General features: G+C 50.4%; 2 protein-coding genes across 13 annotated transcripts; one reads left to right on the top strand and one right to left on the bottom strand.

The window, feature by feature from the left end:
* Positions 1 to 1,185: 1,185 nt before the first annotated feature.
* Positions 1,186 to 18,562, bottom strand: CUNH20orf202 (chromosome unknown C20orf202 homolog). 10 transcript variants are annotated; one of them, XM_046433064.2, is made up of 9 exons: positions 18,375 to 18,562; positions 10,751 to 10,861; positions 8,559 to 10,346; positions 8,199 to 8,284; positions 7,938 to 7,983; positions 7,070 to 7,172; positions 6,665 to 6,784; positions 6,273 to 6,349; positions 1,186 to 1,520 (listed from the first exon to the last, which is right to left on the bottom strand). In XM_046433064.2, exons 5-9 carry the CDS (start codon positions 7,974 to 7,976, stop codon positions 1,287 to 1,289), a joined length of 573 nt encoding a protein of 190 aa, XP_046289020.1. In that variant the 5' UTR covers positions 7,977 to 7,983; positions 8,199 to 8,284; positions 8,559 to 10,346; positions 10,751 to 10,861; positions 18,375 to 18,562; the 3' UTR covers positions 1,186 to 1,286. The 10 variants fall into 10 exon arrangements, with proteins under 10 accessions (XP_046289020.1, XP_046289018.1, XP_046289017.1 ...); XM_046433062.2 differs by having other exon boundaries at positions 7,070 to 7,151; positions 7,224 to 7,983; positions 8,199 to 10,346; XM_046433061.2 differs by having other exon boundaries at positions 7,224 to 7,983; positions 8,199 to 10,346.
* Positions 18,313 to 25,921, top strand: Tmem74b (transmembrane protein 74B). 3 transcript variants are annotated; one of them, XM_046433058.2, is made up of 3 exons: positions 18,314 to 18,795; positions 22,123 to 22,228; positions 22,579 to 25,921. In XM_046433058.2, the coding sequence occupies exon 3, from the start codon at positions 22,620 to 22,622 to the stop codon at positions 23,316 to 23,318; it is 699 nt and encodes a 232-aa protein (XP_046289014.1). In that variant the 5' UTR covers positions 18,314 to 18,795; positions 22,123 to 22,228; positions 22,579 to 22,619; the 3' UTR covers positions 23,319 to 25,921. The 3 variants fall into 3 exon arrangements, with proteins under 3 accessions (XP_046289015.1, XP_046289014.1, XP_046289013.1); XM_046433059.2 differs by lacking the exon at positions 22,123 to 22,228 and having other exon boundaries at positions 18,313 to 18,795; XM_046433057.2 differs by lacking the exon at positions 18,314 to 18,795 and having other exon boundaries at positions 19,261 to 22,228.
* The last annotated feature ends 687 nt before the right edge of the window (positions 25,922 to 26,608 follow it).

Here is a 26,608-nt window from a genome sequence, read left to right on the forward strand (position 1 = left end):
AACTCACAAGCTAGGGTCCAAAACCAGGGACTAAAAGAGTCGGGGCTCCTCCTCTCTGTCCATCTCTATGTGGCCTCTCTCTGCTTCTATTTGTTGGGGTGGATATTGATGTCTGTCTAATTCCACCATCTTTCCTGCCCCCATGCTCCCTCTCCTTGCCTCCCTCCCCTTTGCCCAAAGTTTCTCCATTCTGCCCACGCCCCCTCCTGCCCCCCACATTATGGATCAGCATCCACTTATCAGAGAGAATATTCAGCCTTTTTTTTTTTTTTTACTTAGCTTGATATTCTCCAACTCTATCCATTTACCTGCAAATGCCATAATTTTATTCTCTTTTAATGCTGAGTAATATTCCATTGTGTATATATACCACAGTGTCTTTATCCATTCATCTATTAAAGGGCATCTAGGTTGCATCCACAGTTCAGCTATTGTGAATTGAGCTGCTGTAAACACTGATGTGGCTGCCTCACTATAGTATGCTGATTTTAAGTCCTTTGGGTAAAGACCAAGGAGTGGGATAGCTGGGTCAAATGGTGGTTCCATTCCAAGTGATTAGCCTCTTTCTTTCCTACCATAGACTGGTCTTCTCTACCTGCCAGGAAACAGGGCCCCTGACAGCCTCTGCTTTGTAATTGGAGCAACCCGAGCTTCCAGATAGTAATCCCAAGGAAGGACTGTGATTGGCTCTGTGGAGTCACATGCTCACCTATTCAACCAATCACGTTGTTAGGCCAACAATGAATCATATAATTGGCCAGGCCTGGTGACAGGCACATCCCCATGGCCAGGATGGCGACAGGGCCGGTGGTTATCAGGTGAAGGGGGACAGGAAGGCTTGCTGGGAAGACAGAAATGGGCCTCTAAGTCACTAGGTCTCATTTCCACCATGGCAACACCAGCTCGCCATTCTCGCACACCGACTCCCTTCATCGTCACTGTCGGTGGGAGACTCCCAGGGACGGGGTTCCTGCTGCGGCTGCCCTCCTGAAGCCGGGACACGTTTGCACGTTGCAGAATGTCCGCATCCTGCACTTTATTGATGCTTAAAACAAAACAACCAGAAAAGCCTCTGATAAGTGACAGAAAAGGGACCAGAGACAGAGTTGAGTGATGGATCCAGAAACACAGCAGATAAGGCCAGAGATGACCCCAGAACCCTGTCCAGGCTCCAGGCTCCCAGGCTCCAGGCTCCCGGGCTCCCCTCCAGAGCTCCCTCCCATACATCACAGCCAAAGTCCACACCAGCGGCAGGAGGGCCTAAGGCCAGTGCCTTTTCTGCCCAGTTACGGAAGGGAGCTTCGCCTGCTCTCTTCCCCTCGGAGGAGCTGGGCCAGCCCCCGCAAGGAGACCGGCTGGCAGCCCCGGCCTTCAGAGCCCGCCCGGGCTCTAGCAGGGCTGGTCCCGGCGCTGCACCGCGCCTCCTCCCATCGGGCGCTCTCGGCTCGCAGCTCCTCCAGGACCCCGTGAAGATGTCTCAGCGTGAGCAGAAGCTGCTGGTCTTGGATCTGCATCTCGGACTAGGGGAGAGAGAGAGAGAGGAGACTGTGAGGGGGTGCGAGAGTGCCCCATGTCCCCCTGACTGTCTGGGCCGAGGCAAGTCCCTAGCACCACCCAGCAGAAGCCATACCCACCGAAGCCTCAGTGTCTTCATCTGCAAAGAAGAAAGCAAATTACTTATATTCCAAGGCTCTTATGAGGACTGAGTGAATTCTCCACCCGAAAACAAGCTTTAGCATGTGATGTGTGAAACTCCACGATCGCCATCAAATCATTGCACAGGGGTTAAGGTGATCAGGGTTTCTTTCATATTAAAACAAAGTGAAGTCAACTCACCAGGCTGGAGCCCTTTGGAACAATGATTCCCAATAAGGTCTGGGTTCCCCGGTTCCCAAAATCCTTTTCTGGGATCAGCAAAGCCAAAACTACTTTTATTACAATACTAACGTTATTTCAGTTATTCACTTTTATGTTCTTATCAGTGAATGGTAGAGTTTTCTAGAAGCTATTACATGTACTATCCCTTTTTTGGGGGGAGGGGGGGTAACCAGGGATTGAACTCAGGGCACTTGACCACTGAGCAACATCCCCAGCCCTATTTGTATTTTATTTAGAGACAGGGTCTCACTGAGTTGTTAGCCCTCGCCATTGCTGAGGCTGGCTTTGAACTCGTGGTCCTCCTGTCTCAGCCTCCCAAGCCGCTGGGATCACAGGCCTGCGCCACCACACCAGGCCACATGTACTATCTTAACAGATTGGAGGCAGAAGCAGAGGAGAATCCAGCTGTCATGCAACAATATAAAATGATACCACACTTCTCACTAAATATCTGCTTCAAAAGATAGTTGTTTTAAATTAATAATATTTTATTAACATTTAATGAGTTTGTTATTTTTAAATGCATAAGTAAATAAATATTAAACATTTCTCCATTTCTTTTGTAATTTAGTCAATATTGATGGATATAATTCACGCACACAAGGGCTTCTTCTTGGTGTCCTTAATCATTCTGACAAGCATCGAGGGGTCCTGCTCCCTCGGACCCCAGTGCTGTCACTCACTCACCTCTGGCCTTCTCCCTTGTTCCCCTAAGAATTACCTTTTCATAAGTTTTTCTCTGCTTTACCTCATCATTTTAAATGTTCAGATTTTATTTTCTGAGTCAGTAATTTTTACACATGATACAACATTTAATAGCCACACAAGGGTATGTACAGTGGTCCCTGGGGGATTCCAGGTCACCAGGGATACCAACATCCAAGGATGCCCAAGCCCCTCATCTAACCTACACAGTCCTATGGCCTTTAAATCACTTCTAGAATAATTATAATTCCAAATCTAATGTAGATGTCGTGTAAATAGCTGTTATACTGTGTTCAACATCTCTAGCAATTAGAGAAATGCAAATTAAAACTATGCTGAGATTCCATCTTATTCCCGTCAGAATGGCAATCATTAAGAATACAAGCAGGACTGGGATTGTAGCTCAGTGGTAGAGCGCATGTGAGGCACTGGGTTCAATCCTCAGCACCATATAAAATAAATAAATAAATAAATAAATAGAGGCATTGTGTCCAACTACAACAACAACAACAACAAAAAAGGAACAATGACGAGAAATAAGTCTATATATTTTTAGTAGAGACACAGTTTTTCAATTGAATTCCATATTTTCAATCTGTGGTTAGTTGAATGGGTGTGGATGAAACCTGCAGATACAGAGGACCACTGTTGTTAAAAGTCTCGCTCCCACCCCACCCGCTCCTGTAGTTCAAGTCTCTTCCCCGGAGGCCAACACTGGGAAGAGTTCCCAGGCTTCGCTCTTGATTCTGGTCAAGGCATAATGTATGATTAGATATGCAGATTTACAACCCCTCTCTGTCTCTTTTAATAAGAGATAATTAGTGACATTATTTCTCTATTAAGAATAGTATTTTAGGGGCCGAAGAATGTAGCTCAGTGGTAGAGGGCTTGGCTACAGTGCAGGAGGGGCTGGTTCAATCCCCGGCATCACAATAAAATAAAGTAAGATTAAAAAAAAAAAGTATTTCAAGTCATCTCATACTAGACAAGGCGCCATAAACATACATTGGAGAGAAGATCATGTTTTCAACAAATGGTGCTGGGAAAACTGGAAATCCATAGTAACAAAGTGAAATTAAACCCTTATCTCTCACCCTGCACAAAACTCTACTCCAAGTGGATCAAGGACCTTGGCATTAGACCAGAGACCCTGTGTCTACCAGAAGAAAAACTAGGCCCAGATCTCCATTACGTGGCTTAGGAACAGACTTCCTCAATAAGACTCCTAAAGCACAAGAAGTAAAATCAAGAATCAATAAATGGGATGGAATCAAATTAAAAAGCTTCTTCACAGCAATCAATAATGTGAAGACAGAGCCTACAGAATGGGATAAAATTTTTGCCACCTGCATCCCAGATAGAGCATTAATTTCCAGGATAAATAAAGAACTCAAAAAAAAAAAAAAACTGACACCCTTGGGCTGGGGATGTGGCTCAAGCAGTAGCGCGCTCGCCTGGCATGCATGTGGCCCGAGTTCGATCCTCAGCACCACATACAAACAAAGATGTTGTGTCCGCCGAAAACTAAAAATAAATAAATAAATAAATATTTAAAAAAAAAAAAAAACTCTCTCTCTCTCTCCCCCCCGCCCTATCTTAAAAAAAAAAAACCTGACACCCCACCCCCCAAAACATAACCCAATCAATAAATAGGCAAAGGAACTGAATAGGCACTTCACAGAAAAAGAAAAATGATCAGTCAACAAATATATGAAAAAGTGTTCAACATCTCTAGCAATTAGAGAAATGCAAATTAAAACTATGCTGAGATTCCATCTTATTCCCGTCAGAATGGCAATCATTAAGAATACAAGCAGGACTGGGATTGTAGCTCAGTGGTAGAGTGCTTGCTTAGCGTATGTGAGGCACTGGGTTCAATCCTCAGCACCCTATAAAAATAAATAAATAAATAGAGGCATTGTGTCCAACTACAACCAAAAAAAGAAAAGAAAAGAATACAAGCAACAATAAAAGCTGGCGAGATGTGGGTGGGAAAGGTGCACTCATACCTTGCAGGTGGGACTGCAAATTGTTGCAACCACTCTAGAGAGCAGTATGGAGAGTCCTTTGAAAACTTGGGATGAAACCACTATTTGACCCAGTTATCCCACTCCTCAGTTTATACTCAAAGGACTTAAAATCAACATACTACAGTGACATGGCCCCATCAATGTTTATAGCAGTTCAATTCACAACAGTTAAGCCATGGAACCAACCTAGGTGCCCTTTAACAGATGAATGGATAGAGAAAATGTGGTATATATATATATATACACAATGGAATATTACTCAGCCTTAAAGAAGAATGAAATTATGGCATTCGCAGGTAAGCTGATGGAACTGGAGACTATCATGTTAAGTGAAATAAGCCAATCCCCCAAAACCAAAGGCTGAATGTTCTCTCAGATATACAGATGCTGACTCATAATAGGTAGGAGGGGTGGTGGGGAGGTTCATCAGATTGGACAGGGGGAGTTAGGCTAAAGGAAGGGGGTTGAGGATGGAAAAGACAGTAGAATGAATTGAACATAACTTTCCTATGTCCATATATGAATACACGACCAGTGCAACTCCACATCAGGTACAACCACAACATGAGAAGTTATACTCCATGGATGTATGATATGTCAAAATACACTCTACTGTCATGTATAACTAAAAAGGACAAATAAAATATTCAATGAAAAAGAATCAGTTTAATTTTTGTGATTACTTTACAAATGAGAAGACCGAGCCAGTGTCTGCTGCTCGAGCATTACTAGTACTGCCAGGAGGAAGAGAACCCTCGGGTGGAGCGTGGACTGTGTCCTGGAGAACCCTGGGATCCCACAGGCCACCCCCCAGTGGTCTAGGACCTTCCCTTCCCAACTCCCAGGAAAGCATTCAGGGTGTGTTTTCTCGAAGGATTTCCCCACACACATCTTTTTGTCTGAGTATGTACCCAGCATGGCAGAGATGCAGAGATGTGGGGGTTTTGTTTTGTTTTGTTTTGGATACTGGGGATTGAACCCAGGGGAACTTTACCACTGAGCTATCTCTCCAACCCTTTTTATTTTGAGACAGGGTCCAGCTAAGGGGCAGAGGCTGGCCTCGAACATGCAATCCTCCTGCCTCGGCCTCCTGGCATCACAGCAATGTGAAGGGAGGAGCCAGACACGATGCCTTTGACTTTGAGGAATGTAAACCTTGAGGACAGGCTGCCACAGCAGAAGTGTCTTCAACCTCTGCAGTGGATCTCTGTCCTGCTGCCACACGGTCGGGCACTGGGGCATCGAGCTGGTTTACCTTCTTGCCATGAATGCCTGTGGCTCTCTCTCCTCCTGGAGACCCACCAAAACTCTGGAGCTCACAGGATCCCAGGAAAAGAGGAAGAGCCCTGACTTTTTGCCTGTGGTGGCTGCTGACCATCTGTTCCCCTTGCTGCATGAAATGACAGTCTGGTGCAGGCCCTTCCCCTGACAAGGTCAAAGGGGCTTCTTGGGTGGGCTCCCAAGGAGCTCTTATGGGTTCATGTAAATTTCATATGATCAAGATGTCAGGGATTTGCAAGAGGAGGCTCAAGGGGCCTCTCATCTCTTGGCACCCTGGGGAGAAAGGGGCTTGGACCTGGGAGGTTCCCTTGCTTTTGTTCTATGGAGAAAACAGGCACTTTGGGTTCCGGCACCTAGCAATCTGACATAGGCACTCACCCTGGGGGACCCCGGGAGGCCCAGCGCCTGTGGATGTGAGAAACTGCAGTCCCCTCTGCTGGCTCCAGCTACTCCCTCTGAGGAGGAAGACAGGGTTAGGTCCCCGCTGGCCCAATCCCTAGCCACCCAGAAATGTCACAGGACAATCCTGTCTGTCCTTCCCAGGAGGAGAAGAAGTTGTCTTGGAATCCAAGCCCTCCCTGAGGTTCCCAGACCCGCCTCCTCCTCTCTCTCAGCTGGTGGCCCCCATACTTTGGAGCACTCCTTTATTTTTGTGTTGCAAAAACACCCAGTGAAGGGTATAAGGCCTAGCGTCCTGAGAGCCACCAAGCCACCAAGTAACATGACACACTCATTCAGGAGCCTTTGCACCCCGTGGGGTGGATCTTTACCCACTGGAAATGAGACACAGGAGATGTTTCCTGGAGAGAGAGATTTCCCCCCCTTTCTCTCTCTTCCAAGGTACAGTTTCTGAGTCAGCCCTGCAGAGAAGTCCTGAGCTGGTAGGCCACCTGCTGAGAGACCCTCGGCCTCCTTAGCCACTTCTGAAGTGGGAGCCAGCTCGTAACACCCTGCCCCCCCAGGAGCACGGGCTCTGGCCTGCATTCCTACTGCCATCCCAGTCCCTCTGGGCCCCTACCTCCAAACACCTTGCTAGGTCCTCAACTCCGAGCCTCTGCTTTCTAGAGGATCTGGGCTGAGACAGCGGCGTGCTCCATGTCAGGGTTAACAGCCCACATGGATGTGCCAGGGACACACCAGGTACGCACCTCCTATGTAGGCCGCGACCCACTTACCCTGGCCGGAAACTGCGATCATGCACCGGGTGGCTGGTCCCCACAGGGATGCCTGCAGCCTCTGCCCTGTCCAATGGGGCACCTGAGAGGAGGGACGGGAAACCTTGAAAATGTGGGGTGCGGGTGTCAGGGGGAAAGTCACGCAAAGCCTCACCAGCTCCCGTCTCAGCCATTCCAGGGTCTGCCCGAGGTCCGGGGTTGGCTCTCCAGCTGCCTTCATCTCCTTGAGAAGACCTTGATGATGATCCGGCTGTGGGCCTGAGGGACTTGTGACTCATAGAGTCCCCAACCTCCTTCAGCTGGCAGCAGGGTGGCCAAGTCACTCAAGATGGAATAAATGGGAGCAGGAAGCAGTTCACATGGGAAAGTGTAGTGTTTTTTTTTTTTTTTTTTTTTTTTAAAGGGCTTGAGTACTTTGCACAAACCGAATATGAAGGGAGGGGACCACCGGGGCATGAGTGCCTCCGTGCCTGCTGGTTCCAGAAGCCAGCGGGATGACAGGGACTGTGAAGCTTTAAAGCATAACAATAACAGTCATTTTGAAATAGGTGAAATAGGTGCTCTTGCCCAGGGCTTGTTTTGTGCTTTATATGCGAAGTATATGCGGGGGGGGGGGGGGGGAGGTATCCCACCTGTGGTCCAGACCCTCCCTCCCTTTTTCACTTATCCATTGAGTCTAGATAAAGGAAGATGTTCACGTCCCAAATTCCCTTACTTCTAAGATGCCTGCAAAACCCATTCCTAACAAATGAGACCAAAGCAGAAATTTGTCATTAGACCTTAGGAAAACCCTTCTACCTTTCTAACGAAAGGGAAAGTGTTTCTGATGTTTTCCCCTTTGCATTTACTTTCTCCCCCTTCCTTTTACCTTAAATGTAGACGTGATGTCTGGTGCTACAGCAATCATCTTGCAACTGTAACACAAAGGCCAAGAGAATTAAAGGGATTGGAAGTCATTGAGACATGGAATCAGCAGCAACATATATTTATTAGGTGAAAGAACAGACCCCATTTGTAACTGGACAGTCTACTACTTGGGGGACAAACTGTCCTAACTGACTTCCCAGATATTCTCACAGGATAATATGAAGTGGTTATTCTTTAATTGTCCCTTCCAATAAATACTTACTGAGTATCCACTCTGTGCCAAGTTCTGCTCTAGGCACTAGCCCAACACCAGAGGGACAAAGTCTCTGCTTTCCTGGAGCTGATATTCTAGCAGATTGAAACAAACAATAATCAAGCTAATGTTATCATGGAAAGAAATCAGACCTACTTTGATGTAGGGTCTTAAAAAATTCATTCTATCCATGTGAGCCAGGAACCCTGAGGATTGACACAGTCATCCCAGATAGCTGTGTTCTGTCTGTCACCCAGATCCCCTGGGGTGAGGGACAAAACAAATTCGATACGAGTTGGAAGGACTTTCCCTCAACCCCGGTGACACAAGAACCCCCAAATAAAGCTGCCTTCGGATGACAGAACCCACAGTGGACCAGAGTCAGCGGACCCCATCTACCGCCGGATCCAGTGCCTCTTCCCCCTGCAGATGAAGGAGATCAAAAAAAATATTCTGAGAAGAATGAAAGGCACACAAGAAAGAATCAAAAACACAGAAAAAGATGCTATTAAAACTTTTTTGAAATAGAACTCAATTGAATTCATAGAAGTAAAAATTATAGGAAGTGTTCATAAATGAATTTATTGTGGCCCCAGAAGACAAAGCTAACAGTGGGTAGGGGACATGGGGCACAGGCTGGGACCCAGCCGGAGAAGGCTGAGAGTTCTTTCAAGGACGCCATCAGCAAGCAGCAGCCTGAACCAGGAAACCAGGGAGACTTGAGAAGTGCCTCTGTGGGCCAGAGGTGCACCTGGGCTCCTTCCAAGCATCAGAACTACCAGGCAGAAAAATGGGTGCTGTACTGGGGGCCCTGGTGCCTGGGATCCAACCCGGGCTCCATCAGACTTTCTGTTCACAGCTGGGCTTTATCCTTTCCCTCTTCAGGCAAAACGTCTCTAAATAACTACTAACCTGAGTTGTAAGGAGCCTCAGGTTCCTTGTACTCTAGGATTTACAGCCTGAGTGCATCTCATTGCCACATGCAGACAAGATGCTATGTGCCAATTCTATTCTGGTTCAGCTGTCACTCTTCAGAACTGAAGATCTGAGAAACTCTCGCCGGCCCCGCTCACACCCCTTCTGAACACAGGGACTAGACATGAGCCCCTCCAGGTAGGTCCCCAGGCTTCGTTTCCTGTGGCCCTGTAGTCATGGGACAATTGCCTGGAGCAGAGGTGGGTGCTGCACACAGGTGGCCCCCACGGATTGGTCAGGAGGCAGACCCTGGGTTCTTGGGTGGCTTGTATTTGAAGAGCTGTGTGTCTGAGTTGGTAACCAAACGATCCAATCAGAGCTGAGCTCAGAGACTCTGAGTTTGCCACAGATAGTGAAGCTGGATTGTTACAAGAACACTGTATGTTGGTGCGGTGACACATACCGGTAATCCCAGTGGCTTGGGAGGCTGAGACAGGAGGATCAAGAGTTCAAAGCCAGCCTCAGCAAAAATGAGGCGCTAAGCACCTCAGTGAGGCCCTGTCTCTAAATAAAATACAAAATAGGGCTGGGGATGTGGCTCAATGGCGAAGTGCCCCTGAATTCAATCTCTGGTACCCACCCACCCCCCATAAAAACAAAACAGAATTAGAACACTGTATAACAAACCTCTCCAAAACTCCACACTTTCAAACAAAATAATCTCTGAATTACCTTTCTATTATTGTACCAAAATACCTGAGATAATCCACTTAAAAGAGGAAAGGTTTATTTTGGCCACAGTTTGGGAGATTTCAACCCATAGTTGGCCCTGTTGCCTGGGACTATGACAAAGCAGCATAATGTGTGCTGGAATACGCTGCTTACCTCATGGTTCCTGAAAAGGAAGAGGGGGAGGCGTGGAGGGAGAGGGAGGAGGGGCCAGGGTCTCACTATCCCCTTCATATGACTATAAGGCCCACCAGGCCCCACCTCTTGGAACCCAGACTATAAGAGGCTCCATCAGCTGGTTCAGACACGAGGCTCCGCAGGCGGGGGTCAAGTCGTGAACACGTGGCCATCGGGGGTGCTTCTCCAGCCACAGCCATGGTTTACTTTTGCTCGTGAGCGTGTGGGCTGCCTGGCATGGCTTTCCTCAGGCTGCCCATCGGCAGGTGTGAGGCTGCCCCACGGGTCTCTTGTCACCCTCCTGGAATCACTGGGTGCCTGGGACATGTTCCCCTCCTGACAGGGACAGAGAAGAAAGGAACAAGTGGAACGGCATGAGGTCACTTAGGGCCTAAGCTAGAATCACCTGCCTGCGGGCAGTGAGTCACATCACCTACCCCAAACCCGAGGGGCCAGGACGTGGGCCATCTACAAAGAGGTCGTGCCAAGAGAGCAGGTGAGGGAGAGGCAGAGCAGTGGGGCCACCCGTCCTGCACTGGGAGGGAAGTCAGCGCAAAGGGGGGCTGCAGGCCTGGAGGGACCCGAGGGAGGCTGGCCGACAGGGACCCCAGGGCAGGAGCTAGACGCAGGAGGTAGTGCCGCCTGGCGGTGGTGGGAGACCCAGGAAGGACGAGAGAGGGTGATCTGAGCACCAGGCTTGAAGGATAATTGAGGACAATCAGCATTTCTGGATGGCTTACTGTGCGCCAGGCGGCTTGCTGGGCATCCATGACCTCAGAGCATCTCCAGAACCTTTTTATGACTGCAGTTCCCAAACTGTGTTCCAAGGCACCCCCAGGTACTGCAGAAAACTCACAGAGGCAGAAAAAAACAGTTACATTTCTGAGGGAAACAAAAGGACAATCTGTCAGATGCTGTGCAAGCAAATATTACTAAGTTGTTTCAACCTAACCACTTTTTATATATGTCAGGTATTTCTTGGGGCCTGGCACAATGGAAAAGTTACTGAGATGAGGGTGGGTGAACTGACAACGTTGAGGATCCTCTGTCTCTGAGTTAGGCGCCATCATTATCTGAATATTAGCAATGATTACAGATCCTGCCATTTAACAGATGAGGAAACCGAGGCTTCAAAAGGCCCATATATATATTTTTTCTTTTGGTATCAGGGATTGAATCCAGGGGCACTTAACCAATGAGCCACATCCCCAGCCCTTTTTAAATATTTTATTTAGAGAAGGGTCTTGCTGAGTTGCTTAGAGCCTTGCTTAGTTGCTGAGGCTGGCTTTGAACTTGTGATCCTCCTGCCTCAGCCTCCCAAGCTCTGGGATTACAGGTGTGCGCCACCATGCTTGGCCCCAGGAGGTATGGATTTTCATAACATCATTCCGACAGGTAGAGACAAAGATGGAATTAGAACTCCTTCTCCCTCCCACTGTGGGGAGGGTCCTGCCTATTGTTCTACAGTGGTGGGGGGGCCAGTGATGGAGGGGTGCAGACCAGGCTCTACTGTTCTCTGCCCTGCATAGTAGAGGTGTTGATAACAGTCCTTGGTAATTAGAGCCTGGCCCTCTATGCTTGGCCTCCAGTGCTAATGCTAACTACGCTGGAAAGGCCATTTCTTGTGGTTAACTTGTTTTGATGCAACTTTCATTTATTTTTAATCATACTCTGGATTCTGGCTCAGAGCACAATTTTACTTCATAGACTCAGAAAGGCTTGGCACACAGAGATGATAGGGGTAGAGAGTGGAGCCAGAAGTCGTGGAAAGGGAAAAAATTTAAACCCATGAATGAGGAAGAATGCTACTCCAGCCTATGAAAGCCTGAATGCTGTCCATTCATCACCCGCAGTCAGCCAACAGTAAGGCTCCCATGCGCCAGACCCTGAAGTGCACACTAAGGGCGCAGTGATGAGCAAGAGAGACCTCACTCCAGACCTCACGGGGCTTGTCGTCCAGACAGTAAGAGGTTGGTTCAAAGATGAGGCTGTGTGACCCAAGCAAGTCAGCGGCCCTGGCAAAAATTGTAGGCTGCTCCTTGATATCACATCTCCCTTTCTGACATGGCAAAGACTACATTTCCCAGACTCCCTTGCAGATAAATGGGCCACGTGATTAAATCCTGGCCAATGGGATATGAATAGAGTTGATGTGTTCAGTTTCTGGGATGTGCCCTTAAAAAGATGGAGGAGGGTGACTCCCCATCCCAGTGTCCTCTCTCTGCTGACTCCAGTGTAGTGATGGGACCAGCTGGAGCAGCTGTCTTGACCCACAAGATGAGGGTGGCAGAAGACAGAAGGACCCCAGGCCCCTTGCAATCGCTGAGCCGCCATGTCGGCCTCAGCGACCAAGTAGACCTTTACAGGAGAGAGAAACACGATCTGTTTCATTGAAGACATGATTATTTTGAGTCTTTTTGTTTCAGGAATCAAATCAATGTCCTAACAATAGAGCAGAGTGCTAGACCAAGTCCATGATTTCCCATTCGAGTCCTTTCCATAATCCTCCTACCTAGGTCTTTAAGTGCTGTATTCTCTTCCAAGAGTTTTCTTGTTCATAACTGAATCTGGCCCTTAATACATGGCAGAGAGAGGACTCTTGGCTGTGACCAGATAGACAGGGAAACCAGGATGTAGCAGTGGTGGGTGACCTGTCCTGAGACACAAAGGCAGACTTTTCTCATCTCTCAGATGGGCAAGCAGGTCAGAGTTGTCATTTATCTCTGCCCTGTGTCTAGCTTCTAGGATTGGGGTCCTCCACATTTGGGGGGACCCTGGGCACCTTAGCCCTGATCCGCCTATAAAACACAAACAAGGTGGAAGTCTCACAGGGAGAAGTTTTCACATGGTGACAACCCCAGCCTTCCTGCCCAACCATCCTACCACGTAAGCTCGTGCCATCACGCTAACCAGAGGGACACAGAGACGAGTACCTGGGGTACTCAGGATTCCCAGCCCTACTTCTTTTTCTGTGGCTCTTCACCTCCTCCCCATAGGCCTTCCCTTTGGCCCAGACAGACAAGGCCAGTTGTCCAATCATTTGCCTTCTGACGATGCCCCATGTCTGTGTCTCATGGTTCCCTGCCCCTGTGTCCAGTAGCAAGTGCTGTTGGGCCCCATCCACATTCCTGCCACACTCCTCTTCTCCGCGTGTCCCTGGGGCTTCCTACTGCAAACACATCTGACTCTGCTTAAGGCACCTGCGTGACCTGTGCAGAGGACAGACTGAGAGTACCGAGGATAGCCCTCAACGATGACAAACAGGTCCTGCTGGATAAAGACCTCAGTCCCCTCAGCTCTCAGGTGGGACGTACTCCATCCAGCAGGACTAGACCCCCAGTTGCCCACGATGCTCACGTGCTTGTCAGTGCACCTGTAGCGAATTGGAGCTCCTTCCTTCCTGGTCTCGTTCTGCCGCCCCTCCACTCTGCTTCCTGGGATGACCTTCACATAAACCACCTGTGCTCAGATTCTGCCCTCCAGTCTGCTTCTGGGGGAACTCAACCCACAAGGTGTCTGCTTGGTCTCTAAAATTCACGTTGAGGGCTTAGGGCTGTGGCTTAGTGGTAGAGCGCTTGCCTAGCATGTGTGAGGCCCTGGGTTCAATCCTCAGCACCACATATAAATGAATAAAGTAAAGGTATTATGTACATCTACAACTAAAAAATGTACAAAAACAATAAATAAAATTTGTGTTGAAACTTATTTTTTTCCTTTTAGTCCTGTTGAAACATAATCTCCAGTGTAACACCTTCAAGAGGCTTGATCTGTGGGGAGTGATCAGCACCCTTATAAAAGGGCTCAAGGTTAAAGCGAACACACCAGGGCCCTTCTGCCTTCCAACATGTGAGGATACAGAACAAGGTGCCATCTGGAAAGCAGAGGGCAACCCTCACCCAACACCAACGATGGTGTCTCATCCTTAGACTTTGCAACTTTAGAACTGTGAGAAATCTCTCTCTTTATAAACCACCCAGTCTCAGGTATTTTGTTAGAGCAGCAAAAATGTACTGTAAGGCAATGTCCTGACTATATGTGCCTGAACATGAGTCCCCTGCTTCTCTTTCTGCACATGTCTATTAAGCTAAACCACCTGGGATGGTTTACTATGTGGCAATAGATAAACAGAGCACATATTTATCTATATAACACATAAAATTATGTCATATACCACTATTCTTTGCAAAATTCTGTATTAATTGATGTTCTAAAGTTCTCCAAGCAGACCCTATTCTCTGACAGATCAATGTCTCCACAGATATATAATTGCAGCTCATTTATTGAGGACTGACCGTGTGCCAACATGACCATAAATAACCTTCCACAAAGTCTGTTTTCTCTCTTGTCCCTTTGCAGCTGGGAGTAGCCAGGAGAATATTTTCATAATCCAAATATGACCAAGTCACTATTTTATTATATTTTATTTTTGGTACCAGCAATTGAACCCAGGGGCACTCAACCACTAAGCCACATCTCCACCACTTTTTTTCATTATTTATTTAGAGACAGGGTTTTGCCAAGTTGCTCAGCGCCTTGCTGTTGCTGAGGCTGGCTTTGAACTCACGATCCTCCTGCCTCAGCCTTCTCAGAGGCTGGGATTAGAGGCGTGTGCCACCATGCCCAGCCTGACCACATCACTCTAAAGCTTGTCACCCACTGCAGTGTCTACAAGGGAATCTTCTTAGGTTCAACTACACACAGACTCAACAGGTGACCAGAAGCCACGCCTGGTTTTAGCCTACTCTGAGAAAGTGAGAGGGAGACCCCAGCTTGGGAGCTCAGCCAGCCTGCCATGCCACCAGGTGCTTCCTCAAGTGGAAGGCCTTGCTGTGCCCAGCAGAGGGCGCTGCCCGGGTACAGGATGGACTACCCGCTGGGCAGCAGCCGGCCCCATCCTGGCTTAACATCTCAAGTCCCATGGGAGCCAATGTCTTTAGACCTGTCCAGTTATGAGTCACCATGTTCAGGAAGCCCAAAGTATAATTCCCACCAGGTATTTATAGTTCTCTCCAGTTGTTAAAAAATGACAACTTAATTTTTTTTAGAACAGTTTTAGATTTACAAAAAAAAAAATCAGGACAACAGTGCAGAGAGTCCCCTGTATCCTACCCCCAGAGACCTCGGTCATTAGCACCCTACACTAGTGTGGCGCATTTGTTTCAATGAATGAACCAATGTGGATACATTGTCCTTAGCTAATGCCCACATTTTATTTGGATTTCCCTAGGTTTTATCTACTGTCCTTTTTCTGTTCCAGGATCCCACTGAGGACACCGCACTGTATTTAGTTGTATGTCTCCTTAGGCTCCTCTTGTCTGTGACAGTTTTGCAGACTTTCCTGGATTTTGATGCCCTTGACAGTTTTGAGGGGACTGGTCAGGTATCTCGTCGAATGTCCCTCAATGACATTCAATTGGTCCTCAATGGCATTTATCTCATGATTACACTGGGGTTATGGATCATGGAGAGGAAGGACATAGAGGTTGAGTGCCATCTTCGACACATCACATCAAGGGTGCATACTATAAGGTGATTTGACAGTTGATGTTGACCTTGAGCACCTGGCTGAGGAGATAGGGTTTGTCAGGTGTCCCCAACCCCCTTCCACACTGTACTCTTGGAAAAGAAGTCACTATGCACAGCCCACACTTAAGGATCACAGAGTTATGTGGTCCTTATATATTAGGAGTTGATAAAGGCTACAGAGAAAAATCCAGAGGAAGAAGTAAAGGTGCTGTCCCCATCTTTGAGGACCAAGGATCTACATATTTAGAATTCCGCATGGGAGATTTATCTCTTTTCCTCACTTGTTTATTTTTTTTTCAGTTATTTGTATCAGCATTGACTTACGGATTATTTGTTTCATACTTCTGGTTGCAATCCAGTATTGGTTCATTTATTTTTTCCAGTTTTAGTTATTGAACTTCTTTTAGTTGGCCTATGTCCTTTGACACACCCCCATCACTGTGTGTGTGTGTGTGTGTGTGTTTAGCATTTGTTTTCTGGCACTATAAGATGCTCCAGGTTCATCTTGTACATTTCATGCCCCATTTCTCCAAGGAGCCCTGGCTCCTCTTGCTGGCAACTGGCATCGGGAACCAGGATCTGGGTGCGAGGTGAGGTCATTGCTATGGAACACCACTGCTTCTAGGCCTCTCAACTGACAGAGCAAGGAAATAAATATGCATATACTAATCCATGTTATATAAATGTCTATAAATATGTCTCATGTAATCATCTTCATCTATATTAAGCCAAGCATGAATTCATATTGATGTGTCCAATTCTAATCAATTGCTGTATAGATCATTCTAGCCTCTTTCTTGGGGGTCATTTTTACCATGGACAATGTTGCTCAGTAACACAGCAGACATAGTATTTTTTTTTAATCTGTTTCCAGGAAACAGCTTGACAATTAACCAAAGGTCAAATTCACATGCAACAGAGGAAGAGGTTTAGTTAACCCTGTCCACACACTCTTCAATATAGCTCTGAGGACAAAGAACAAACTCTGGCCTACAGGACTTCCCAGAAACCTGGCCTACTGACGGATGCAGTCTCATCTCTACCACATTCCTAACTGAGCAGTCCACATAAGCCACATCTGTCTCCTTCAGCCCTCATTCTTACTGTGCTGCCTTCCACCCCAGGGCCTTTGCCCATGCTAGCCCTCTATTGGACCTCTCTTCCTTGCCCTCTCTACCCAACTGTATCTTCTAATCTGGGCTCCACCCTTGCTTCTACAGGGGAGCTATCCCTACCCCCAAGGGTCAGCATCCTTGCTTGAGGCTTTCACAATGTCCCTTTGCTTGGTAGCACTGACTACAGCTGCAAGGTTATATTTACTTATCTAGAATATGGGCTCTTGAGGATGGGGTAGGGTTTACCTAGTTCACTAGTATAGAATAGGTATTCAATAAAATACTTGCTTCTTTTATTTGCTCTTTAGTTAAAAATTATTTATCAAGAGGCTTCCGGGTGTTGGTGTCTTTTCTAGTCTCTGGGGATACACCCATCAGGGAAACAGGCAAAGCCTCCACTCGTCTTTGGACACTCGTGTTTCCCTGGTGACAATAAACAAAGAAATAAACTAATATCAAGAGTTAATAAAGGCTACAGAGAAAAATCCAGAGGAAGAAGTAAAGGTGCTGGGGCACTAGAATTTTTTTGAAGGATGGCCTGGGTAGGTGAAGGGGACATATGAGCAAAGACTTAAGGGAGGTGAGAGGAGTGAGTACTGAGGATATCGGGAAGAAAATGTCCCAGGCAGAAATATTGGCCGAGGTCCAAGCTGTGTGGTAAGACTGTGCACCACAAGGGAGGAACCGGGTGACTGCTGCAAGGAAATCTTTAATTCAACTCCCATTCCCTTGCTGAGTCCATTTCACAGATGAGAAAACTGAGCTCTGAGTGGCAGAGCTGGGATTGCATTGGTGTGTGGGTGCCAGGGCTGGCTTCCCTTTGAAGACCCTAACAGTGGGCCAGGTCTCAGGACTTCTTGGCAGGAGACAGGCCTTCCCAGGCCCGGGGACTCTGCATAGGCTATGCTACCCTGGCCCCAAGAGTCCAGGGTGGCCTCTGCTCTCCTGGTGGGTGAAGACTGCACAGGCCTTTGGATGATGATCTGCTCATGATGAAGCAAAGGAGCCAGGACAAGGGGTCCTCATTTGCAGTCCTCCAGAGCCCCAGGAGCCTGCATGGTCATGATGCCCATGGACAGTGGGGAGCACTTGAGGCTCAGAGAGCCCCCTCCCCCAGTCTTCTGGAAATCCCACGCTTCTCAGACCAAACCTCTCTCTGGGCTTGGCCTGGCCCCCAAGAGGAAGTGCCAACTTGAGTTTTGTGAAGGAGAACTTCACTCAGCCCATCTTAATAAGTCTGGGCTCAGTAAAGGACAGAAGCTGAGGAAGTCACCCCACTCCTTAGCTGTGCACCGCACCCACACACCGGGTTCTGGGGGCTCAGGCTTGGACCCTGCTCTGCAGGAGTTGTCAGTCTGATGGAGGGGGCTGCCCTGAACTAGAAAATCACGCCGGTCAGAGATCAGAGTTCTCCGGCAAGCAAGGGCAGAGATCAGATGGAGGGCCCCGGGGACAGGCTGCGTGTGAAGCAGCCAGGTAGCCTTCCCGGCGGAGGAGGCGCTGCAGCTGGGCCTTGGAGCGCGAGGGTGTGCGCAGCCTTTAGCAGTGTCCCAGGAGCCCATCCCTCTTGGGCAGCGCACTACGTGGTCCCACAGAGAAAGAAGGGTGGGAGGCCTCGCCAGGGCTTCCTTTCAGCCTCTAGGTGGCGCCTTTGAGCCGCCGAGCCTCCAGCGCCCGAGGAGACTACGGACCTGCAGACCTCAGAGGGGACCCAGGGTCCTACCTGGGGCCGGGTGTTGGAGGGTGCGGGGGTCGCTCCTGGCTTTGGCGCAGTGGGGGCTCCCCAGCGGCGGGGGAGGGGTCTTCTCCAGCCCCTCCCCCCGCCCCGCCCCCGAGCCCTGGGACCGGGGACTCCAGCTCGGGTTCCCGCAGCCCAGGCGCGGGCGGTACAGAGGTGCCCTAAGGGGAGGGGAGAGGAGGAGGATGGACTGGCACCCCCCCGCCTTCGCCCCCGTCCCCCACCCGTCTCCCGGTCCCTCCCCGTGCTAACTCTCCGGGCGCCCTCGCCGGCCAAGGGCGGAGCTCGATCCGCGGCGCCGGAGAATCCCGGCTCCCGCCCCTTCCCTGTCGCTACCTCCCCGGACCCCGCCACCCCTCCTCAGCGGTCGCCACCGCCGCGGTGTAGCCCCGCGCGGCGCGAGCAGGTATGTGCTCCTCGCCGGGGGCTCGGGCCGGGCGGGAAGGGGGCGGGAGCCGGGGAGGACCGGGCGGCGGCGGCCAGGCCCGCGCGCTCCCGGGCTGCGCTGCAGCCGAGCCCCCGGCCGGCGGGCTGGCGGGCGGCTCCGGTCGCGGGGAGGCGGGCAGGCGCCCGGGAGGACGCACCTCGCCCGCTGGCCTCCCGGCGCCCTTCGCTTCCGCGCGGGGAGGCAGGGGAGGCCGGGCACAGGTACGCACGCCGAGGGGGGCTGCGGGGGCGGCCGGAGGCTGAGGCCGGGGCCGGCGCGTGTTGGCGAAGGACAGCGAGCCTGACCTCGCGGCCCGCCGAAGGACAAGCGGCGAGGGGACCCGGGCACGCCAGCGCCGGTGCAGCCCGGCCTCCCCGGCCGCCCTGCTGCGGGCGCTGCCCGGCAAGGTCTGGCCTGGGCCGCCCGCGGCGTTCGCGGTCAAGGGCAGGAGCAGGGGGTGTGAGCTGCGGGTGGCGGGCGCGCGGGCGCGGTGGTCGCCCAGCTGCCGGGCTTCCTGCGCGGAACTTTGGATATAACAGCGTGGACGGCGTGTGCGTGTCTGCGCGCCCCGAGGCTTTGTGTACAACTCATGCGTGTGACTATCGATTGGGTGTTGTGGAGCTTCACCCATCCTCGCTGTGCGTCCGTCTCCCTGGGTGTCAGTGTGCGCCACGGGTGGGGTGCTGGGCCCAGGCAGGTCTTAGCAGATCAGGCTTGAATCTCAGCAGCCCTACGGGGAAACTCTCCATTTCTTTTCTGTCTTTTCTCCCTTTCTATAACCAGTTCTTCCCCCTCCGGGGTACCAGAGTGACCTATGGATCTGTGGGTCACCCTGCTCTTACTGGGTCTGTGGGGACTGCTGTGGGAACCACCCCCAGGGGATTGAATATGGAACTGGGGTGTGTCTTTCAGGGCCTGTCCAACTTCAGATGAAATTGGAGTAACTGGTGTGATTCTGGGGTACAATCAGTGGGTACAATATTTGTGTCTGTGCTTATGTTTGGGTCATTGCACATGGCCTTGTGGGCTTCTGAACCCCTGATTTAGAAACAGTGACATTCTGATGCTGGGGGTGGGTCTTTTTTCTCTGCCCCCACACTGGGCATCCTAAGGAATAAGTTTCGGGTTTCCTGGTGGGTGAAGGAGAGTCCCTTATCAAGAATTTGGGTGCCTCAGATTTCCTCTGGGACATGGAGTCATCAGTGTGTCCATTTGGGAAAGGGATTCCTGGGCCACTCCAGGAGCACAGTTCTGTTGAAGGTGCTGATGGCCTGGTGAGTGGGTACCACATCTGAAGACCAAGTAGCACCTGCTAGGGGCCATTTGTGGCTTTTGGTGTTGAGTAACAAGCCAACCAGTGCTTCTGTCCTCTCTGTCTATTCCTTGGGAAGTGACTGGGTGGGCATCTGGGGACCCAGGTGAAATTCAGAGGTATCACTGCCCTCTGGATGCTCATGGTGGCTGTTAGACGGTTGGACCAAGTGGAGGGTCTGTGTGTTCCTGCTGGAAGAGCCAGGGTAGGAGTGTGGGGTGTCACCACCTGCCTAGGAGTGAGTGGCTTTGAAGGATTATGGGGGAGGATAATTCTTAAGAAACCTGCATTCAATTCCTGATCCCTCAAGTACATGTGATGGAATCTAGGCCTTGTTTTATAAGTTGGAGATAGTGATTCCTGATCCTGGGCTGAAGACGATCATGGGTGATACTTGTAAGTGAAGTGCCCGGTACAGGGCCCAACAGGTAGTGGAGGCTCAGTAAGCATTTATAAAATTGGAACTCTAGAAAGAGGAATGTAGTATAGAAATGGGTTGTGAGTAGAAAGAGGATTTGTACTCAGATGAAAGGCCCTGTATGTGCTAAAGGGAGATGTCTGTTGTAAGTCCATATTGGAAGGAAGGTCAGAGAGATTGAAAAATGTCCCTTTTGTGCTGGACCCTTGGAGTTATATTCATCCATCTGTTCATTTCATTCATTCTTATTTCATTCATTTGCTCATATTCAAAAACACTCTCCACACATGCAGAACCGCAGGGCATCAGAGAATAAACACAGCCTACGAATGCAGAGAAGTGTGTTTATGAGTGTGTATATAGATAAATTGGAGCTACTTTGCACCTGTGGGTCTCTGTGCCATGTGGGGATTTGTGTGCCTGGCCCCCTGGGTGCATGTACCCTCAGGTTATCAGCTTGTAAACAGAAGAGCATGATTCTCCTGTGGGATCAGGAAGGACACATGACAGCCAAAGAAGGGGACTGAGGCGGAAGCTGTGGGAGAGAGACTTGCTGTGCCTAAGAGAGGACCCCATTACCAAGACAAGCAGAGAGTTGGGAGGGGATGGAGACCTGGGATGCCCAGATTCTTCAATTTTGCAAGAGAAGCCAGTAATCCAAAGTTTAAAATGTCAACCTTTTGCTTTTTTGGGTGTTGGCAACAAATGCACCAAAAACAAATGAAAAGACCAGAAACAAAGCAAAGCAGAACTTTTGCGAGCCAAATATGGCCCTGGGTATCCCGGGATGGTAATGCACATGTTCTGTGTGTCTTTATGTATGGTGGTGTTCAGGTCCTTGGTGGGGTGTCTCCTCTTTGCAGCCCAGAGAGTACCCCCTTCTCACCTTTCTCTCCCAACCCTCCTGTCCAGGCCTCCCCTGAGGCATTTGACTTTGACCTCAGTAGTGGCTTTCAAGTCCGTCCCACTTTGCCCCCACCCCCAGCCAGTCCCCACCTGTTGGCTTTCTTGCTGGATGCTGTTACCTTCTGGACCATCTGTCTTGGACCCCTGCACACCCCAGCACGACCTGCTCCAGTACCTGCCTGCCTATTTCTCCCTGGCTCCTTGGCCTGGTTTTCAGAGTCTTCCATGAACTAGCTCCTGCTGACCTCCAAGGCACCCCTCTCTCTTCCAGAATGCCCTCACTCCCCTCACTGATGTGGAATTTCCCTTTCTTCCTCTGAATCTGGCTTTCAAATGCCACCAACTCCTGGAAGCATCCCCTCCTTTCTCTTCTTGGTCTCCACCATGACCCCCGCCCCCACTCCCATCCTCTTCCTAACGCACAACAGCGCCCACTTCTTCAAGTGGCCAAGGCCTTGTGTGCATTATTTTTTAAACATTTTTTTTAGTTATACATGGTCTTTATTTTATTTATTTATTTTCACATGGTGCTGAGGATTGATCCCAGTGCCTCACATGTACGAGGCAAGCGCTCTGCCGCTGAGCCCCAGCCCCAGCCCTTGTGTGCATTATTTGATGAAAGCTTCACAACAACCATTGGGGGGAGCATTTGTTTATTCCCATTTTACAGGTGAGAACAGTGAGTCTGCAGAGGAGCTTGCATCACATGTCTAAGCTCAAGTGGTGAAGCTGGGATTTGAACCTGATAGCCACTCAGTCTGAATTTCTCCATCATGGTAATGGCTCATCACTAATGCTTACTGGGCGCGCACTTACTCTGCTGAGTACTTTATATGGGTTGTCTCAATCCCTGTTTAAGCCCTGTGAAGTAGGAGGAAGTGGTAGTATTGTCATTTCATAGGTGGGGAAACTGAGGCCCAGAGAGCCTAAGTGAATTTCCCACCAGCCAGTGATGGAGCAGAACCCTAGCGGGGATCGCACTGCTCTGTCATTGTCCCATTCCCTCTTTGGTGTGGTGAGCTCCCCCAGTGGGGGAGGGGGGCTGTGCCCAGAGGTCAACTGTGGCACAGGCAGGGACTTGGTAGAGATTGGTTAAATTCAGCTGACTTTCTGTTTTCTCTTCTAGCTGCCAAGGGGCCAAGGGATGAGCTGGGTCCCTCCTTCCCAATGGCATCTCCCCCTGGTCTGGAACTGAAGACACTGAGCAATGGTCCCCAGGTCCCAAGGAGACCCGCTCCTCTGGGCCCCGCGGCCCCATCCAGGGCAGGCGTGGAGAATGCCGGCTTCTCCTTGGAGGAGCATGAGACCCGTTTCCAAAACCCCAGGGATGCCAGACCGGACAGCTCCCCCAGTCCTCTGGGGGGCGTCCCCTCACTGCCCCGGTCCCAGCGGGACGACCTGTCCCTGCGTTCAGAGGAGGGGCCGGGCCTGGAGCCGGTGAGCCGCCCTGTGGATTATGGCTTCGTTTCGGCCCTGGTTTTCCTGGTGACTGGGATCCTCCTAGTGGTGACAGCCTACGCCATCCCCCGCGAGGCCCGCGTCAACCCGGACACGGTGACGGCGAGGGAGATGGAGCGGCTGGAGATGTACTACGCCCGCCTGGGCTCCCACCTGGACAAGTGCATCATCGCGGGCCTGGGGCTGCTCACGGTGGGCGGCATGCTGCTCTCCGCGCTGCTCATGGTCTCCCTGTGCAAGGGAGAGCTGTACCGCCGGCGGGCCCTGGTCCCCGGCAGGGGCTCCCGGAAGACTTACGGCTCCATCAACCTGCGCATGAGACAGCTCAATGGCGACGGGGGCCAGGCCCTGGTGGAGAACGAGGTGGTCCAGGTGTCAGAGCCCAGCCACGCCCTCCAGGGGTCTTAAGGAAGAGCCCCTCCTTTCCGGCTGCCTTAGCTCCGGGCTCCGAGGCCCCCAGAGGCCTGGGGCTTCAAACTGAGCTCCCCAGAAAGGGCCCAGTGGAAGGGGGCTGGGGGTCTTGGGTGCGGAGGCGAAGCCCAGGGCAGCCCGCTCAGGCAGGTTCTGCAGTTCAAGGTCTTGCTTAAGGTTCTGTTGCTAAGAATACAAAGTTTGGAAAGCCCTGCTCTTGGAAGATGAGGTGGGGAGCCATGTGAAAGGTGGCTCGTCCTGTTCTTATGCTGTGGGGAATTCTGGGACCTCCACTGTCCTCATGGGCTAGCTGAAGATGTTGGGTGATCTTGGAGGGGGCACCTTTGAGCTCCGACCCTCTAAGGTGGGAGGTGGTTTCATGGTGAGGGGAGAAGCCAGCACTCGGTGACCCCCCTGTTGTATCCCAACTGACTGAACGGTGACCTTGTCCTCTCCAGGCTTCAGTGGCTCTGTCTGTAAAGTGAGGGGTTGGACTGGATGATCTCTCCGGCCATTTCTGCCCTGGAAATGGGAACCCGGTCTTTGCCTCTGGCCACCCTTTGCAGGAGGAGGGTGTCTGCCAGGCACTGATCCTTCTCCATGCCATTTTCTGGCCTCTCCTCTGTGACCACCACTGTCAGGAAGCCAGCAGCTCTCACTGTCCTGCTGAAGAGCGCCTTAGTCAGTGTGGGTCAAACCCACCGTGTGCCACAAACCTGCTTTTGGTCTGGGGGTCTAATTTCCTGTAGTGATTAATTTTCTGTGGTAGCACATTTTGCAAAGTTAGAAGTGCTGTTTCTACCCCTTCTTGGGGATACAGAGAATCTTTCAGAAAAGAAAGTGTGATGACTTTGTGGTATCTGATGTGCCCTTATTCACCAACCCTCCTTAATAGCATTGTCTCTTGGGTCTGACCTCATGCTAATTGCAGAAAAAATTTTTTTTTGTTTGTTTTAAACACTGAGTTTGTCACCTCCCACTTACCCTCTCACTAGTCAAGTGTAGCCACAGTTGATCTGGGGGGAGAGCAGGCATGCTCAGTCCCATTGGTGAACATTTGTTCTCTTTGGCTTGCGGAATGTTTCCGAGCTCCTTCCATACTTTCTAAACTCTTGATGAGACAGGAACAAGGAGATACAGGCATTTGAGAATTTGGGGGAAGGCATCGTTCAGCCCAAATGGCTCTAGGGGGCTTTGAGAGTACCCGCCTTCTTAGGCCACTGGTATGAAGACTCTAAGGGGTCATTTCCGTGAGCCCACTGCGGCTGAGTGGGTCCACTTACTCCGTGTCAGTTGGCCATGTGGGCTGGGAATTCTCATTGTCTGGGGGGTGGGAGGATGGGGTAGGCGTGGGGTCTCTAGGGGATCGAGGGCCCCTGATTACCGTAACAGGAGCCTTTAGTCCAGTGAGTGGAACATCTGGGCAGCATGAGATCACAGCTTCTGAGACGGATCAAATATCTGCCCCTGTTGGCAGTTTCTGTCAGGAGAAGGGGGCTGGGGAGGGCTGGAGAGGACAAAGATCCTTTAGCTTGGCTTCCCAGGTTCTGTTGGGGTGTCACAAAGAACAAAGGCCAAGATGGTGAAAGGGTCACCATCCCCTGGGCTCCCGCGGATGTGTCATCTCTCCCAAGTTCCAAGCAAGGAGAAGCCACAGAAGGTGGTGAGCCAGGCAAGGTGAACGACAGTAGGATTGGACGCCCCAAATGATGGGCTGAGGCTTTTCAAATCCATAATGATAATAATAAAAATATCAACCCAAGCCCTGTGGATTACGAAGACAGTGGGGGACTCATTTGGTTACTAAACCTGTTGAGAAGACGCATCTGGGACCATCAGTTCCTATCAGTTTAAATGCAATGAATTGTATTTAAGGGATAAATGTAGTAGAAGATTAAATCTCAGGTTTTCTCCAAGCCAGAGAAGTCCGCTTTGCATTCTAATGTGGAAACTCCTTTAGAAAACGTTTGTAATGGAGCAAAGCAATCATTACCTTGTCAGCAAATTAAGAAAATTCGAGAGATGCCAGAAACATTTCCTCAAGATTGCAGCTGAGATCTCCTCACCAGTGGGTCAGAAACAGGTTTAGGAAGGAGTCGAGGGGGTGGGGGTGGAGTGCTGAGAATTTTCTTTGTAAGTTCCTAGGGGCCAGGTGTGGTAATATCCCAGAGGCCCCTGTGGTTGTTGGAAGAGGCCCTCCTCACCTCCAAGGACTTTTCGCATCTGAAAGCTTTACTAGGGTCCCCCAGCCTTGCTTGTCCTGGGGTATCCGAACAGATAGCAGTTTTGGAGTTGGTAAGACCTGGGTTGCATACAGGCTGTGCCATTTACCAGCTGTGTGACTTTAGGTAAGTTACTCTACCTTTCTGAGTTTGGGTTTCTTTGCAGAGTTGGTTTCATGAAAACGCTGCCTGGTGGGGGTGGTGCAGATCAGGATGGCCACTGACAAGGACACTCTCCTTCCGACCTGGACTGGCGCTAACTCTTTTAGGCCTGAATCATGGGGGTGGTGGGGGAGGTCAACCCTTCTTCCTCGTGCATCTCCCACCAGCAGATATTGTCAGATCCACTTTCAGAATGTGATCTGTGTTCATCCGTCATGTTGGTCACTGGTGTCTGGCTTTCTTTCCTGACCGTTCCATCCCCCCAGCTCATCATCCAGTTGGCAGCCAGAGGAAGCCTGTTAAAAGGTCTGGTCACTCCTTCCCTCAGAGCTCCCCTCCATGTCCCCATCATTCCACACAAAGGCCCCAGTTCTCCCCACAGCCAGAGGCAAAGCCTGTGTCCCTCTCCTGCGTAGACCTTCCCAAGGCCCCAATTGCCTTTTGTATTTGCAATCCTGATTAATTTTTTTCCTTAAGGATGGCCCCATAAAGTCCATAAGCTGTAGGTCCCCCAGACCTGCATCGGTTCCCTACAGTGGCCTCAAGGCCCTACACTGTGTGACCCCTATGCCTCTCCAACCTCATTTCCCTCTAGCCACCATCACCTTGCGGTTCCTCAACCTTGCCTGGCACTCCCACCCCAGGGCCTTTGCACTAGCTGCTTCTCGGCTTGGAAGGCTCCTCCCCTCAATACTGCAAGCCCCACTCCCTCACCTCCTTAGGGGTTTCTGTAAACACCACCCTCTCATGGACACCTTTACTGGCCCCTGTGTTTAAAACCACACCCCATACCCCTCCCTCACTCCCTTTTCTCCTGCCTGCTTTATTTCTGTCCAGAGCAAAGCATTGATCGCTACCCAGCAGGCTGTGTCCTGTTCTTATTGACCGTCTGTACTCCCCATT

This window comes from Marmota monax, unplaced genomic scaffold (assembly GCF_021218885.2).
Source record: "Marmota monax isolate L192 unplaced genomic scaffold, Marmota_monax_Labrador192_F-V1.1 WCK01_AAM20220418_F8-fsc00014, whole genome shotgun sequence".
NCBI classification, from domain to species: Eukaryota; Metazoa; Chordata; class Mammalia; order Rodentia; family Sciuridae; genus Marmota; species Marmota monax.